The sequence below is a fragment of the Arachis duranensis genome, chromosome 3 (genome assembly GCF_000817695.3).
Source record: "Arachis duranensis cultivar V14167 chromosome 3, aradu.V14167.gnm2.J7QH, whole genome shotgun sequence".
In the NCBI taxonomy this organism is placed as follows: Eukaryota; Viridiplantae; Streptophyta; class Magnoliopsida; order Fabales; family Fabaceae; genus Arachis; species Arachis duranensis.
Window position 1 is genome coordinate 9,804,587 of NC_029774.3, and position 18,009 is coordinate 9,822,595.

The 18,009-nt window shown below is 32.3% G+C and overlaps 1 protein-coding gene and 1 pseudogene across 1 annotated transcript; one reads left to right on the forward strand and one right to left on the reverse strand.

Annotated features, from left to right (window-relative positions):
• The first annotated feature begins 2,646 nt into the window (after positions 1-2,646).
• On the forward strand, positions 2,647-3,194 carry LOC107477495 (protein OSB2, chloroplastic). The gene is made up of 2 exons (XM_016097532.3): positions 2,647-2,830; positions 2,916-3,194. Exons 1-2 carry the CDS (start codon positions 2,663-2,665, stop codon positions 3,174-3,176), a joined length of 429 nt encoding a protein of 142 aa, XP_015953018.2. The 5' UTR covers positions 2,647-2,662; the 3' UTR covers positions 3,177-3,194.
• A 931-nt stretch (positions 3,195-4,125) lies between these two features.
• On the reverse strand, positions 4,126-15,994 carry LOC127745433 (uncharacterized; annotated as a pseudogene).
• Positions 15,995-18,009: the final 2,015 nt, after the last annotated feature.

Below are 18,009 nucleotides of genomic sequence, written 5' to 3' on the forward strand. Positions count from 1 at the left end.
TATTAGTTATTTTAATTATATCAGTGATTATTTTTATTTTATTTTTTTATTATATTAGTAAATATTATTTAAAATTAGAAGAGGGAAAAAGATAATTAAAAAAATTTCTTAATTTGAATTAAAAACTCCTTTGTAAGTATATCTAATTTTTATATATACTAAATATTATAATATTTAATAGTATAGTATTTGTTATAGCAATTAATCAAAATATTAATCCAAGATATACTTGAACCAAATAGGGCTCCCCAAGCAAGCAAGATCAATATAGGCTCAATGTCAAGGTCCCAAATCTGATTTAGGTTTACTACCTTGAAGTCCAATGTAAATAAAATCAACACGTTCCTTCTCAAATCGGCTTAGATTAGATCTCCATTGCCAGTTATGGATGGTAATAGGTACTTGTGAGGAAGTGACAGACCCCTTTTCTATCTCTCATTCCAGTTTAAAAAAAATGCTCACCGTCCCTTCTTCTTCTTCGTCACAAGTCTCTATTTAATTATCCCTTACCTAAGGGAACACACACTACTAAAAATAGGATTTTTTCCGACGGATTTTGAGACGAAATTGAAATAAATTTCGAATAAATTAGAGAGAAATTTTTTTTTTCAAACAAAATTGGGGCGAATTTTTTTTCGTCCCAAAAAGCCTTGTTGCTAATTTATATTTTGTCCGAAATTTCGTTTGAAATTTTTTTCAGACGATTTTGTGACAGATTTTGAATAGGCATTTATCTGCTAGATTTCTAACCATTATGATATATTTTAGACGAATTTTAGACAGATTAGTCAACATAAAAATAACATATTTCAGACAAATTTCAAACATAAAAATATTTCTTTTTAGATAAATTTCAAACAAAAAATATACTTATTTTTAGAAAATTTTTTAATGAATTTAGTCAAATATAAAAAATTTTTTCGAACAAATTTTAGACAAATCAAATATTTCTTTTCAACTAAAAATTTTAGACAAATTGAATTTAAAAGAATTTACGTATTTGAAACAAATTTCATACAAAACAAAAAATTATTTTCGCATAAATTTTCTACAAAATTTAATATAATATTTCAAACAATTTTCATACAAAATAATTTGCTATTTAATATATAAATATTTTAGAAAATAAATTGTATTCGATTTCCTTTCTATATTAAGACCATCATAATTATTTTTTTCATATTACATCATCGAAATTATAAATACATAATAAAGTCATGAAAAAGCAAATTACCATAAAAGAGTTAAAAAAATATTTATTATTAAAATATTTGTTCATAAATGTAATCAAACTAAAATAAAAAATAATTAAACTAAAATAAAAAAACCTTTAAAAAGGTCAAATATCATGAATAAAATCAAATGTACTAACTAATTCACCTAAAAATTCTTTAATCTAAATCAAGAAAAACATATACTCCAGACATCAATCACTCTTATTATCATCCTCATCATCACTAGAGCCTGTCCCAAACTCATCATCCGCAAGAACAGATATGGTTGAAGAAAGTGGGAAATTTAACTTTTTATATAAAGTATGAAGTGTCTTTTCAGTAGAACCAATTCTTTTCTATTGAACTTTTGGTTGACATCCTTGATCCTTTAACTTATGGTCAGCATCATTCAACTTAACCTTTTGCTCTTCATTGATCATTTCTTGCTCCTTTGTTTTTTCTTTTCACATGTGAAGTTCTTGCTCAATATTTAGATTGTCTTTGGATGTCTCTTTGCAATTTCTAGAATCCAACTTTGAAGAGAGATATTAAACCAAAAGAACCTAAACCAAAAGCAGCTTTTCTTTTTTCCTTTGTCACAAATTCGTTCCAAATAGTGTAATCATCTGGTATATCTAGGCTTTCCTTAGATGCCTCTACATCTCCCTCGTTATCCAAGGATAAAGCTACTTGAGAAAGTTCTGTCTTTCGCTTTTTGAATTCGTCCTACAAAACCAATTCATTTTAATCACAACTAAATATGCCATGAACAAATACTAACATATAGTGAAAATTATTTTTGAAAATGACAAAAGAAGAACAAACTAGCATCACATACAATGACTTTTTCAGATCTTTCATCAATCCAACTTTTGTCCATTTCGGTGTGGCATTTAGTATGAACCTCCTTTAGAGAAGGTTTTACTCCCGTAGCTTTCTCCTATAATATAATGGTTTTAATCGATAGAAAAGAAAAAAAAAAAAGAAAACATTGCACATAATAAGAACAAGATTAAAATTAAACTATTTTTATTCTACCATTTTGCGTGCATGTTCACCCATAGATATGAAACCACCAGTATGCATGAAACTTCCAGCATTTGATGCTCGATTCACAGTATTTACTGTTCCAGTTCTTAAAATGCGGATCTGTAGCTCAATAATGTAATAGTTGATGCCAAACAGGTTCAAGAATATATTTTGGTACATAGTTAGAATCTTTTGAATAATTGAGTCTCTTCTGATTCATCAACCCTCTTAATCGAACACTCCCTTTAATCTCAAAAATTTGACAAATCCTTGAATTGTGTTGAGGATTCACATTCAATATTTCTATAAAAGAAAACAAACATATACAACATATTTGAAAGAAAACCGGATGGTGAGTTACTCTTTATTAATAGTTCAACTCCCAAATGGCTGCACGATATATATATAACTTTTATTTCATGGTAATTGCTAAGTGGTTCATTCGAAACATTCCAAAAGTTTTCCATTCTAATTTGCTTATAGATGATTTAAAGAAAGTTAGAGACTCTTCACTTGCTCCTTGGACTGATCTTTTGGATGACCCAAAGCAGTGGACTGATTACCGTGACAGCAAACGTGATGGGCAGGTAGTTATTGCTGTCTCATACCTTTTGGTTTTTCCCCTGCTGACTAATTTAATTGGAAGAACTTATAATTATGCTTACTTTGCAGGTGAATCCTAGGTTCCCTGACTTCAAACGCAAGGATGGGAACGGTGCCCTATGGCTTAACAACGCTCCAAAGTGGGTTTTATCTAGACTCGAAGAACTGAAATTTGATGTTCCAGCTGTAAAATCAAAACAAGCAAAGGACTTTAAAGGTATATTACATATGAAGACCTTCATACACATTATACTTAGAATTGTGATTCTTGTGATTTTTGGGTTCTCCAATTTGAGATTCCTCCTCATTTCCATTTTCTTTGTTTTATAAACGTATGTTTGATTGAACCTGTGTAGAGTTGAGCGCGAAGCACGAGCGGCGACCACAGAGAGGAGGCAGAGGACGCAGAAGGAGGGAGAAGGAGAGCTTGTAACAATGTTATAACAGTAAGTCCTACATCGACGGACGAGACATATATAACAATGTTTATAATAGCTCTCTCAGTAATAACAATTTGCTGAGTTAGGCCACGCTAACTTGTAACCCAAGTGGGGGCCTTAGGGTGGTGGGACTCCTAGACTCAGGAGCACTGCGCCTCGCTGGCTTTACAGAGCAGCAACAACTGCGGGCTTCCAACAGCGGATGGATTACAAGCCGCTGCACCATTAGTCCGCGTTGCGCCAGGTGGGCCGGGCCTAGTTCTCGAACCATCACCTTTTTGTATTTTATTTATTTTTTATTTATGAGAATTTCTTAAGGGTAAAAACAATAAAATTCTGGATTTTGTTTTTAGTCTTTTCTTCATTTTTCTATTTTTCTTAATAAAATTTTAAAAAGAAAAAACATTAAAATTAAAATAAATAAATACAAAATAAACACACTTAATTTTTTTGCTTAATTTGGAAGGAGTGGATCCATCACTTTTAATAGAAAAAATTTTAACAATTACTAAAATTTATTATTTTTGACCGAAATTTTTAATTATCAGTTCACTTTTTTAGGATTTTAGATTTTAACTTATATTTTTAAATATTGTTGTCTCATTACTAATAAAAAATATTAAATTCTATTAGTCCTCTAATATTTTTTTTTTAAATATAACTAGTGACATTTTCCTTTGCAATTTTCATTCTTATCTTATCAGTAATGTTATCGTACCTCAATGCTTATCTTATTAATGCATATACAAAATCCAACACCTCCCATAAAAAAATGAGTGTGAATATGCAAAATAAATAAATAACATGAACTTCCTTCACTATCCAATATGAATTTGTTTCTATTGCACTACTACCTATAATCTTGTAAATAAAATTCAGCAAAAAAAAATTATAGAGTAAATTAAATTTGGCACTTCACTTGAGAACCGTAGTGGTAGTGGCGGCCTAGCCACGGCAACATGTTGGCCGGATTTTATCATGTCGAGAGAGTCCTTAATTGTTGTATCAAATAATCTGTTATCTTGGTTCTTTGCATAGCACACATAGTAACAACTCACGACTAAATTCCCATTTTGGTCCCTGAGATTTACGCGATTACTCATTTTAGTTATCGAGCTATATCGGTCCTCCAGATTAGATCCGGACACCAATGTAGTCTCTCAGCCCTTTTCGATGATGACTCAGCAAACGGAGTGCCATGGTGGCACTCTCTCTGCCACGCTGGACTCTCTCTAAACGACGTCGTTTCCCTTTTTAGCGCCCAAATAAGTAAAAAAACGCTGTGGCTTGTATATGAAGGAGAAGAAACGAGTTTGACCCATACAAAATATTCATCTTCTTCTCTACCTCTATCATTCTTCTTCATCTCTAATCAATGGTGCCAGTGAAAAATTTCTGAAATCATTCATCACCCAAGTTGAACTAACCCACGGCTAGGTTAGAGCAGAATCGTGTTTCAAAGGAAGGAAGTTGCTCTCCTCTCGTTCTTAGCCAAGGTAAGCGTTAATGTTGGGATTTAGTGGTTTTAATTATTTTTGGAAAAGTATATGGAACCAACTAATAATCAACCAAAAATGGAACAACATAATTAATTATAATTAGTTTTATTAATTTATAATTTAATTTATTTTTTAAATTATTGTTGACCACGTTCAAAACATGAGGGAAGATATGCTAGTGATAGGAGAGAATCACGGAACAGATGCTTTGATCATTTATTAGTTGGTTCCATATAATTAATTATGTTTTATTAATGCGTAACACATGAAACATAGAAATCATATCCAAAACCATCCAATTTACAAGAAAAAGAAACATCCGTGTGCCTATCAGTAGTAACATCCGGTTAAAGTCACCGGTGCCTGTGATTTAGCAGTTGGCTGATTCTTGGCTTATATAGAGTTGGTTCCCTGGCATTGTTCATTTTTTTTTAATTTTTTTTGGAATGCATGTATGATTGTACTCTATGGTGCTGGTGTTCTTGTCAATGGAGAACTTTTATGATTTGTTGCAACTATTTTTTCTAGGATTTCTTTGATTGCTTATATGGGTTAGGTTGTTGGGGTGCTCTGTTTTTTTATGAATGGAACAAGGGAGATAGGGTTAGGGCTATGTAATTTTAAACTGGTTTTTGGATTTTGGTTTTTATCTTTGAACAATTTTAAATTTTACACTGAAAATTCAAGTTGATGGGGGAATTTATCAACATGCAATTTGAAGAAAAGAATTGCAGTTAAAATGTTAGAAGAAAATCATTGTTCATTATTGTGATCCGTTACTATAATGCTTTGATGCAGTAAATTTTGATAAAAACCAAAATCTGCACAACAATTTTGACCATCAAGTTTGTTGTACTTATCTACAAAAATTTTTACCACAATTTTATCCATGACTAAACATGCTGTTATATTGTCCAATTGAAACTACATATATCTTCTTATAGTTGAGGCAATTCTACTAAAAAAAATAACTAGATGTATGCTAAACCTTTTAAACTTTTTAAAAAATAACAAGTTTATGTTAGAACCTTTTAAATGTTTTAATTGTGTTACCTATATTTCTAAAGCATATCAAATTTCTAAAATGAGTACTTAAAAAAGAAGTCAAGGCAATATTTTATCTACAATTTCATGTAAACCTTAATTACATTATATTCAAATTCCAGCAAGGGAGTACCTAAATGAGTATTCAAAATTGATAAAACCTTTATGGAGAACCTATGTGCTTTATAAGAAAATATAAATTTCTGTTTGTTTTTATTTTTTTTCTTTTTTTAAAGTTGTGCAATTTTCAACTGATTTTTAGATTTTGGTTTTCATCTCTGAAATATGCAAAGAATAGTGTATAATGTATAATGTATAAACTAAGGTTATATTATCTCTTTTTTTATTATGTAGATGATTGAATTGATTGATATTATGATACATCACGGGGGTAATTTTGAAAAATTTGAGGTTCATGGATATCCCACAAACCATGTTGTTGATTTGGAAAAAAATTATGCACATGCCAATTCTGGATGCTAACAGGTAATATTTATAATGTTAATCTACTTCATTTTCTTTTAGTATTAATGTCTAAATATTTTCATACTTGCTGCATTCTTGTAGGAATTCCTTGTGTACATGCATGTGCTGCCTTGTCTAGGGTGAATAAGTTCCCAGATGATTTTTGTCATCCATTAGTAACTATGGAATCCTACAAGGCAACATATAACCATCACATAAATCCAATACCTGGACAACCGCTGTGGGAGGTTTCAGAATTTAATAAGCCACGTGCACCAAAGGTTAAGCGGCCACCAGGAAAATTAAAGATGAAAAGAAGAATGGATTCGGATGAAAAACATGGAGGAGGCAAGAGATCGAGGGTAGATACTAAGAACAACGATAACACTCATTTGAAAAGGCAGCTTGAAAAATTTACTTGCAGTTATTGTGGTGATAAAGGTCACACCAAGAGAGGTTGCAAAAAGAAGAGATTGGCTGCTGCTGCTGCTGCTGCTACAAAAAACAAAGTTGGCGAAGGGGGAGGAGATCCAACAGTCGACCAAACATGCGTTGCTACCTCTGATGGAACGAACCAACAAGGTGAAGGAGGAAATGTACAACCTATTGATTTAGCACCTATTGCTTCAGCAGCCAGTGATGTCCAACCCGTCGAACTTGAGTTGTCTCAACCTACCTGTTTTGAACAAGAGGATTCTCAGTAGGTAAAGATGTAAATGCCATTGTTATATCATAACCTATTACTGTATTTTAACTTTGGAACCTGAATTTTTTACATGATATAGGTTGCTAGAAATATAAGGCCTGCAAAGTTGCCGGCACGAAGAAGAAGTTCTCCACCACCGAGTTCTGTCACAATCAATCCATTGCAGGGTGCTAGCTCAGGAACAACATCAAGAATGGCAAGTTTAATGAAGTTTGTGCCTACTCCCGGTTTCAAAGCACCAAGAAAAAAGACTTGAAGAAATTAGCTAGATGTGTTTAGGGAGGTTATGAAAATTAGTATGTGGCATTAGGCTTTTAATGTTTTGTTAAAATTTAGACAATGACTACTAAGATCAGTCCTGGTTATTTTGATATCACAGTGGATCTTTTGATGTTAATACTCATGATGCTTGGTTATGCATCTTTTTTGTTCAACTCTGATAACTAATTTAATATAAATCCAGTTTGTTGTTTAACTTGCTTATTGTAATCCTATTTAAATATAACTCAGTTTTGTTGAATCATGTGTAAGTCACAGAAATACCACAAATTACTCTTTATTCATTCCATTCAAATATTTTTACACAATACATATTCCATTACATTGCATTACAGACGAATCTTTCCATAATTTTTTCTTCAAAATTTGTAACACATCACTAACAAAAATACTACCATCATAAACACAGCTACCATCAACAAATTGGTCATGAATTTCTGACTTCTTACATCATTTTCCAACCTCCCAACCCTCCATGCTAGGTTCATCTTCATTCTACTATTGACTCTATCAGAATCTGCTATTCCAGCACTTTCCTCTTATCCAATGTCAGTCCAAACAAACATACTACACCAAGTCTTTTTCCTTGTCTGAAATGAACCAACAAAACACGATGAAATGAAGCATGAAAGAACAAATGAACAAAATATCATATATTTAACTTACATTATAATTGGAATATCCAAAAAATGGTTTGTTTGAATTTGATTCTATTCCAGACTATTGCAGAATTGGACGATAACCATACCCACACCATTCCGGCATCCTCGCACTTCTGTTCTGACTTTGTGACCTGGCCAAGTTACTGCTTGAAGGAGAGCAAATCGAGTTTTCAGCTGTGGTGTTTCCACCACCCACCATGGTGCTGCAACTAATATCGATAAATGACAAAGATTTAACAAGAGGAAGAAGAGCAACAACAAGAAGAAGAAGATAAAGAAGAATAAGAAGACAAGAGGAAGGAAGAGAAAGGAAGACGGAAGTTGAAGAAGATCCTAACTCAGATAAATAAGAGAAAATTAGGGTTTTATGGACTAAATTGGGCATGAATACAACCCTTGCCACGTCAGCTAGCCGTTGCAGGATCCAGCGTGGCAGAGAGGGTGCCACCATGACACTCCATTTGCTGAGTCATCACCAAAAAGGACTGAGGGACTACATTGGTGTCCAGATCTAAATCTGGAGGACCAGTATAGGTAATTTTAAATCTCGAGGACTAAAATGAGAAATCGCGTGAATCTCAGGGACCAAAATGGGGATTTAGTCAACAACTCACACATGCTTGAGGTAGTGCCATGGCAATCCTAGTCTGCACCATCATAAAAATGTTGATCACATTAATATCACAACATACATGTTAACATTAATAATATAACGATTCATCATAAATTACTCCACATGTTTCAAAATAACTGTGACATACATCAATTTTAAAAGGAAAAGAGTGAAACATAGTACTAACCAGAAGGTATCCAATGAAGAATGTGAGAAGGGAGATGGTGGCAGTGAAATTTTGGTACAATTGGGAGATCCAACGAGACACTGCAATGACACAGATTGAGGCAATGCTAACCCCAAAGAGGAAACAAATTGAGCTAGTTATATCAGAGTCTACAATTGGTTCCATTTCAAGTCTCTTAAACAGGGACCAGGTGTCTTGGGATGCAGCTACAAAACCTTTACCATAGGCAGCTATCTGTTAACATAACATCAATTCAAATAAACCATGTCTTACTTAGTCATACTATGATTTCTAAGGCCATACATGTTAAAGTAACAATTTCAATTCTAATAGCCCCAAATTGCTTACCAACATTATTTAACACTATCAATATTTTGATGAAGCAAATAGTTTAGTAGTTGTATGTACCTGAACATAGGCCCAACCATTCCCATATCTGAAGATAGATTCCATGACTCTGAAACAACACCTAGCACAACAAAACAAGAACTCATCTTCCCCCTCAACCAAATTCAGAAACCTAGCAACAACCCTTGTCGCCTCGATCGCTGGCACGAACAGAGATCCCAAACAAGCACTCCCAAGGTTCCTTGTCAATGCCCTCAAGAATCCAAACTTTGTGCTAGATTGCATTCCCCTAAGATAATACAAAGCAACAACTCTACTAACACTAATGTTCACAACATTTCTCATAATCTTTGAAGTCCAAGCCAAGCTCAAAACCAAAGCAATGATCACCAAAGAAGGCAAATAGAAATTCAATGCATCAATCACTGCTAAACTCCACAGTGACATCCAAAACAATGCAGCACCAAGCATGTAAAAAGTTGGCTGGTTCAGATCATGGAACTTGAAAACAGGTTTAAGTGAAAGTGTTAGAATTTTGATGCAAAATTTGATTCTATTATGAACCCAACATGCATATAAACCATTCCCTATTGAAAATGCAATGAGAGAAACTCCAACACCTGTCGGAATAAATTAATTTACATAATCCAGATCATCCATATTGAATCACCAAAAAATATAACATAATGCGAAAGCGTACCTGAATTCATAAGAGTAAAAAATTGATGGAAGAATTTGGATTTTGTGGTTCTTTCGATCTTCCTCAACCAAAGCCTTCTGTATTCCTAGGCGGCTGAACTGTAACTCTTTTGATGGGGAAAGAGCAACAAATGCGGCTTTGGTATATTGGGGACCGAAACCCTGAAGGTTTATTTATATTTGAGCATGGCACCCATTAAACCCTTAAGCCCAAATAAAATAGTATCTAAAGCCCAAAAGATAATATATCTAAAATCCAAAAAGATAATTATCTAAAGAACAAAAGATAATATCCGGTTTTATTCTCATTTAATTCCAAATCAAAAGTAATAATGACTTATTCAATTAGTACTTATAACAATAAATGAGATCATCATTATATAAGTCATTTAATTGGAAATAGCATCATTTGTGATTATAATTGATATATGTATTGCCCACAAATAAGTTAGGAAATTAAATAATTTCCTAACAATCTTCCACTTGGGCTATACATATATTCTTTCTTGACATAATCACATCTTATAAACTTTATGTGCGCATCTGAATGCTATTTCTCTCATTACTTTAACAATCTGGTCCGTCTCATACATTAGATATGGAACTACCGTAGCTTTTATCACATTAAATGCCGTGACTAAACCACGCCAATCACCATCCTAATATACTTAACGACATAGATCAAATTTGGATGAGTAATATGAAAATTACATGGCAAGTGATCTCATGCATGTCTATTTCCAGCTGGTCCAACTTTATTGAGATCAAACACAATACAAATATTGCAAAATGAACATTTCATATAACATGAAATAAACCATCAACTTAATTCTACAGAAAAATAATTCTATATTTGTCATAGGACATATAGCATAAAATAAACTCCCACTAAACCAAGGCATCACAAATATTGACACTCATCCGAGCAGTGTGCTCATGAAAGACTTTAGGGATCAATCCCTTGGTTATTGAGTCTGCTAGCATATACTATGTTCCTATATATCCTATGAAAATCTATTTTTCTCCTTTCAATGTCATCTACTATATGAAGCTTAATGACAAGGTTTCGCAACCATATGCCATGAAATCGGAATCAGAGTACCTAATGATCTCCAAAATTTTCTGATCTCCGATAAGCAAGCATGTAATTCTTTGTTCTCTTTAGATAACGCATTACGCGTTTAATAGCTATCTAATGATCCATGCCTGGATTGCTCAAGTATTTACCCAACACTCCCACTATAAATGATATATCAGGACTTGTGCAGACTTGAGCATACATTAAGCTCCCTAGTGCTGATGCATAAGGTTTATCATGCATTGCTGTCCTCTCAAGATCATTTTTAGGGCATTGTTTGAGACTGAACTTGTCTCCTTTAGTTACGGGTGTGTCCTTTGGTCTACATCTTTCCATGCCATGTCTACTTAAAATCTTTTCGATATAGTTCTTTTGTGATCATCCAAGAATACCTTGAAAGCGATCTCTTAGTATCTCGATTCCTAATACAAAAGAGACATCACCAAAATCTTTCATTTCGAATTTGTTCGATAGAAATTTCTTAGTTTCATGTAACAAGCCTATATCATTACTGGCAAGTAGAACGTCATCAACATGTAAGACCAAAAAGATGTAGTTACTCCCACTGAACTTGCGGTATACACATTTATCTATAATATTTACCTCAAAATCATATGAGGTAATAACTTGATGAAACTCGTGATACCATTAACAGGAAGCTTGTTTTGAGATCATAGATGGATTTTCTCTTTTCTCTATTGGATCTCCTTACTGACACTTCTTGAGGTTGTTGAGCTTGCTGTATGGATTGGGATTGAGGAGGATTCTCATTATTTTACTGTGCTGTAGCAGTATCTTGAGCAACAACGATATTCTCATTGTTCTCTTGTACTGTATCTGGATCTACAATAGGATTCTCATTGTGCTCTTGTACTATAACTGTGTCTTGAACAATAATAGGTACAAAGACCTGATCATTTTCAGTTACAGAATCCTCATCAAAAGCAATATTCCTAACATTTCCTTCCCCCCAAACTCAACATCCTCAAGAAATCTCGCATTTCCCGTTTCAAAAATAGACCTTAATGCAGGATTGTAAAACTTGTACCCCCATGAACGCTCAGCGTAACTAACAAAGTAGCAACTAATTGTCCTTGAGTCCAATTTTCTTTCATGCAGCCTATAAGGCTGCGCCTCAGTTGGACATCCCCAAATATGCAAATACTTTATACTGGGTCTTTTCCCAGTCCAAATTTCATATAGGGTTTTGTTAACTCCTTTGCTTGGCACCCTAATAAGGATGTACACTGCGGTCTTTAAGGCTTCTCCCCAGAGTGATTCAGGTAAGGAAGAATGACTAATCATACTTTTCACCATGTCCTTAAGAGTTCGGTTCCTTCGCTTTACAACACCATTCATGCTAGGTTTGCCTGGCATGGTGTATTGCAGAATAATACCACACTCCTCTAGGAAAAAAAGCAAAAGGCCAGGATGTTGCTCACCTGAACCGTCATATCTTCTGTAGTATTCACCACCACGATTAGATTTGACAGCTTTAATTTTCTTTCCAAGTTGAAGTTCAACTTCAGCTTTAAAAGAGTTGAAAACATCCAAGGCTTGGGACTTTTCATGAATTAAATATAGATACCCATAACGAGAGTAATCATCTATGAACGTAATAAAGTATCGTTGTCCATTCCAAGAGACAGTAGGGAATGGGCCACATATATCGGTATGTATCAGTTCTAAGACATCTTTAGCTCTCTCGGCACCTAATTTCCTTTTGTTTGTTGTTTTCCCCCTTTATGCATTCAATACACACTTCAAAGTCCGCCAAATTTAGGGGTCCAAGAATTCCATCCTACACAAGCCTCTGAATTCTCTGTTTAAAGATGTGACCTAGGCGTTTGTGCCATAATGATGCCAAATTCTCATTTAGTTTTCGTTTTGTACCCGTTTGCAGTATTTCATTATTATAGGAATTTTAGTCAAGCCTATATAGATTATCCACCAAATGACCAGAGCAAATATTATTCGAATTATAAAAGAGACTGACTTTATTATCTCCGAACGAACAAAAATAACCTGATTTGTCCAAACAAAAAATAGAAATCAAATTACGTCTTAAATGACGGTACATAAAATGTCTCTAATAAATCCAAGTAAAATCCACTCGTGGAACATAATCTAAAGGTTCCTATAGCTTCGACTACAACTATATTGCCGTCTGCCACATAGATGTATCTTTCAGCATCACTTGGCGGTCGGCTCCACAGGCAACCCTGCATAGTGACACTTACATGAGTAGTAGCAGCAGAATCTACCCACCAAGTATCAACAGGTGCATAACTTAAACTAGCCTCAGAACAAACGAAAGTGAGAATTATACCTTTCTTCACACGCCAAGTGGCATATTTGGTGTAATCCTTCTTCATGTGTCCCACCTTCTTACAGAAGAAACAGGTTGAAACTTGATCCTGTTTCTTAGCCTTTTTCTGCTGAGAAGGCACATCTACAGTAGTATCACGTTTTCTTTTATACTGAGAAGATGAAGCCGTGTGAGCACTTTCAGTCTTATCTTGCTGTAGCCTCTCTTCTTCTTGCACACAGTGAGATATAAGCTCATTTAAGGACCAAGTGTCCTTCAGAGTGTTATAACTCACTTTGAATTGCCCAAAATGTGCAGGAAGGGAAATTAAAATGAAATGCGTGAGTAAATCTTCAGACAACTCTAACTTTAGTGCTTTCAATTTTGAAGCAAGATGAGACATTTTCATAATGTACTCCTTTATGTTCCCTTTACCTTTATACCTCATGGAGACAAGTTTGCTCAAAAGACTACTTGCCTCCGCCTTTTCATTCTTAGTAAAGAATTTTTTAAATATCTTTTAGGAACTGTTTGGCATCTTTATCCTCAGTAATTGAGCCCCGAAATGCCTCAGGAATTGAGCGTTTCATGATTATAATGCTCATTCGATTGGATCTTTTCCACTTGTCTATTTTAACCTCATTGAAGTTTTCCAGAGTGGAAGTGGGTTTCTCCTTTCGAAGAGTTATATCTAGATCCATACAATCGAGGACAATCTCCACGGTATCTTTTCAAACTTTAAAGTTTGAACCATTCAGCATAGGAATACTGCTAATTTGTGTAGAAACATTGGTAGCTAAAGCTATAGTTTCTGGATTAGAACAAAAAGAACATGTAGTAAACATTAGTTAAATAATGGGAAAAATCCATATTGAGATATCTAAAACAACATTAATTTTCAATCTTTGGATAGAAAAATTAACTGTAAGTGATACTCTCATCGCAGTAATCAAATATTGTCAAAATTCCTGTCACACATTAAGCCTTTCTTTGAACCGACTTAATGCACACATGGAAACTTAAACTTTGCAACCTATTTATTACCGCATATATTTTCTATTAATTGGCCAAACAATAACCTTCCTTTGGGCCGATTATTGACCGCATAATTAATAAAAAATAAACAAAAGTGTGCAATGCTTATTATTTGGCCAAACAATAAACTTCCTTTTGGCCGATTATTGTTCGCATACATAATAAACATTACTTTATTCTTAATTAGTTACCCAAATATTTATTTACCATTAATATGTGTATTTAATTCGGCTAAATATAGACCTTCCTTTGGGTTGACCAATATTCGCATGAATTATATAACACCATATTCCTAATGTTTTGAATAAATCAATTTTCACAAAAGAGGCTATTTTGACAGCATAATGTTCAATCAATTTATTCTAAAACCAAATCTTTATAATAAATGGATATAATAATTTAAATTGTTACCAATTTTCTTTTATAACAAAAAAAAATACTTAAATCTCAAAAAAAATTAAATCTTAATGATGTCTTTTGAGATCTTAAAAAAAATATAATTATAATTCATGTGCCAAAAAATTTTTGATCCCTTAAGATTAGAATCCATCTTTATAAAATTAATAGGTATAATAATCCTTTATATCTCAAAAGAATAATTCATTAAAATTAAAAATTAATCATTATATAAATTAAATGCCAAATCAGTCTCCTATAAAATATATATACGTATATAAGTATACCTTAAGGCATAACCAAATAATGATAATATATATACAAATATCCATACATAATGATACACATATATATGCATATAAGGAATTGCAATCAACGCCATTGGCATAAAAAAAACGTGTCATGAAAAAAGAAGGATAATTCCAGTAGAGAGTGACATGAAAAAAGAACACCATAGTGTGAAATGTGTCATGAAATTTGGCCATTTTCTTATTGCAGTTTGCCATGTTAGTGCTAGAACAATGCTTAGAACTGAAGCTGCTTCTACTTGAGCTTCTACTTGAGGTAGAAAATACTTCACTACCCTTGTTTGTTTTCTCCTTTTAGAATCTGATGAGGGTTGGATTAGTCCTTCAACTCCCTTGAATATAAGAAAAACAACCAATGCTATGGCTATTAACATGTGAAGAAGGAACAGAAACAGGGTAATCTTGTTGGTGTATCTTCTTGAATTCAGTGTCACAGTTTGCTGTTATAATTAATAAAAAAAATAACATTGAAACATTTTTGTTACAAACATGTAAAACAATAACAGTTGCAATAACAAAGTTTTATCCCACTACATAAAATCGACTACATAGGTTAACAAATGTTATTGAGTTATATCATTATCATATTTACAGTAAAACTTTTTGTACATGTAAGTCTCTTTTGACCGTTCGTATATAGTTTTTTTGGGTGTTCCTCTACTTTTTTACATTTATCTAATATTTTATTCAATGAAGTATTTGAATTTAAGCAGCAATTTGTCTGCAAAATTCAAGAAAAGAGAACATATTTGGGGAATTGATGGAGTAGAAGAAGGCTGAGAAGGTGGTGGTTGTTGAGATTGATGAAGATGATCAGGAGAAAGAGAAGCAACTCTGGTGGCATTGTTGATCACAATCCTTAAAGGGTTTGTGGGATTCAACCTCTCAAACTTGGAGGCTTGAAATTCTTTATTACCATTATTATTATGATCACTCATCACTTTCTCTTCAAACTTCATTTGTCCATTCTCCAAGTCAAATGTTCCTTGTTCCTCTTCCTCCTTTGCATTTTGTTCTCTCACTTGTTCAGAAGCTCCCTCAACTGCTCTCATCTCCATCAACCATGAAAAAATTTGAAATTTCTTTTTATAAATGTTGCAACAGTTTGTCAGAAAATCATTGATTTACCATGTTCTTTTTATAATATGTAAGAGAAATTAAAGTAGTTATATAAAAATTTTAGATATATGATATTATTCTATTTTGTCATAAAAGAATAAAATGTTTATTAGGTGTTATAGTCTTCTTTCTTTATAATTCTTCTTCTATTTCAATCTTTTGTTGATATTTATTTTTCTTTGGATTATTTTATATATTTAATATTAATATTAATATTATTTTCATTTAATAAGTAGATGAGCAAAAAAGATATCTATATTTATATGACTTCATTCTTTGTTATATTTCTTAGTATTTAAATATAACATAAACATGCCATTTTAGATATATCTTTATAATCTATTATTAAAATTTGTTTTTCGCTTTATTTTGAATAAGAAAAAGTATAGAAAAATAAGAAGAAGAAAAAAAAAAGCGTCAACACATCTTTATATTTAAAATATTTTTTCCTATTTACCTTTCTTTTTCTTTTTTTTTTTCTATCTTTAATCATATTTATCTATTTATAATAATATCAAAGCTAAAACTAAAATAGTTTTATATTGAAGAATTAATATATAATATTATCAAATACTATTGCATTATCTTAATATATAATGAAATTAACAACGTAATACGAAATTCACCCCGACAACAAACATTATACATACATTTATATATTTCCTATTAATTATATGCACGACCCATTGGCATTTGCTTGCGGAACAACAATGGCATATGATGATATAAGTTAAGAGGAATAAAAAAAATTCACGTTGAAATAGATGTATACGGTAGCTATAGGAATTGATAAATTCTTACGTGTGATAGGTGTTCTTATTTATAAGCTCACATGTGTAAAGGTGATAAGGTATAGCTTCATTTAATTTATATATATGTTTGATGATTTTTTGTTGTTATGTACATCGTACCTATCCAGCAAATTATGTACTCTCTTATTATTAGTGGTGTTAAACAAATAGTGTTTATTATAATTATAATTATAATATAACGAAACGTGAATTATTAATTAAAAAAAATAAACAAAATAATAAATTTGGTTGGTTTTTTATTTTTTTTTAATCAAAATTTTCTGCTAATGAAAGAGACAACTTATGAAGAAGACTACTGCAAATTTTAAAAGGTAGATTGGAATTTAGGTTCGACAAGCAAAAAAATTATACAACACGTAGTCACCTATGCATGAAAGTTCTAAGTCCCCTCAAATCCAACTCTTCATCTTTATATAATAATTAATTAATTGTACGATGGACTATTATAAGTGTTTGATATTCGTTACATTAGTTCTTAGAAGTCATATATATATAATGACTTTGTTTATTATTATAAAATATAAAAGAAATGGCTATTAAAAGAAATGCCAATTCAAATAGTATAAAGTGTGAAGATATCACATAATACCATGATATATTGAAAGAAATCCAATAAACAACTCTATAATATAATGGCTGTTCCAAGAAGAAGTCCTGAGAGAATGCAAAGCTAAATTAAAACAGTAAATACAGCAAGTAACATTTCAAAGAGAGATAATAAGTATATCAATACTCAATACTCAAATATCTATACCATAGATGTATCTGCATAAACTTCCTAATTGTGACTATAGTTTTGATAAAATGGACCTATTTGTAAAAACTCTAATTAGTCTAAGCCTTACCTCGCGTCGTAAAGTAAAAGTTAATCAAAGGTTACGACAGTTCTAAGGTTATACATATATTATATAGAAGAAATTAATAATATCTAGAAGCCTGATAAAAAATATAGCTTAGATTATGGATTTCAAAAGCGCAAAATATACTAACGAAGCTACTTACTTAAAGCATAAGAAACAGGTATAGAATAACAAAGCACCATAGTATAATACTATAATATCATAAGGCGCTAGCCACGATTCGCAGAGTTTAAGCCGGCTAGCCAGATACAGACCATATATGAAACCAGACAGTAAAAACAACTTATACAAGTTTTGTTCTCTCA

Bases quoted from the DNA above. Each gene is read 5' to 3' on its own strand.
- LOC107477495 (XM_016097532.3), top strand. From the start codon at position 2,663: ATGGTAATTGCTAAGTGGTTCATTCGAAACATTCCAAAAGTTTTCCAT. The intron at 2,831-2,915 runs GTAGTTATTGCT...CTTACTTTGCAG, and splicing joins ACAGCAAACGTGATGGGCAG to GTGAATCCTAGGTTCCCTGA.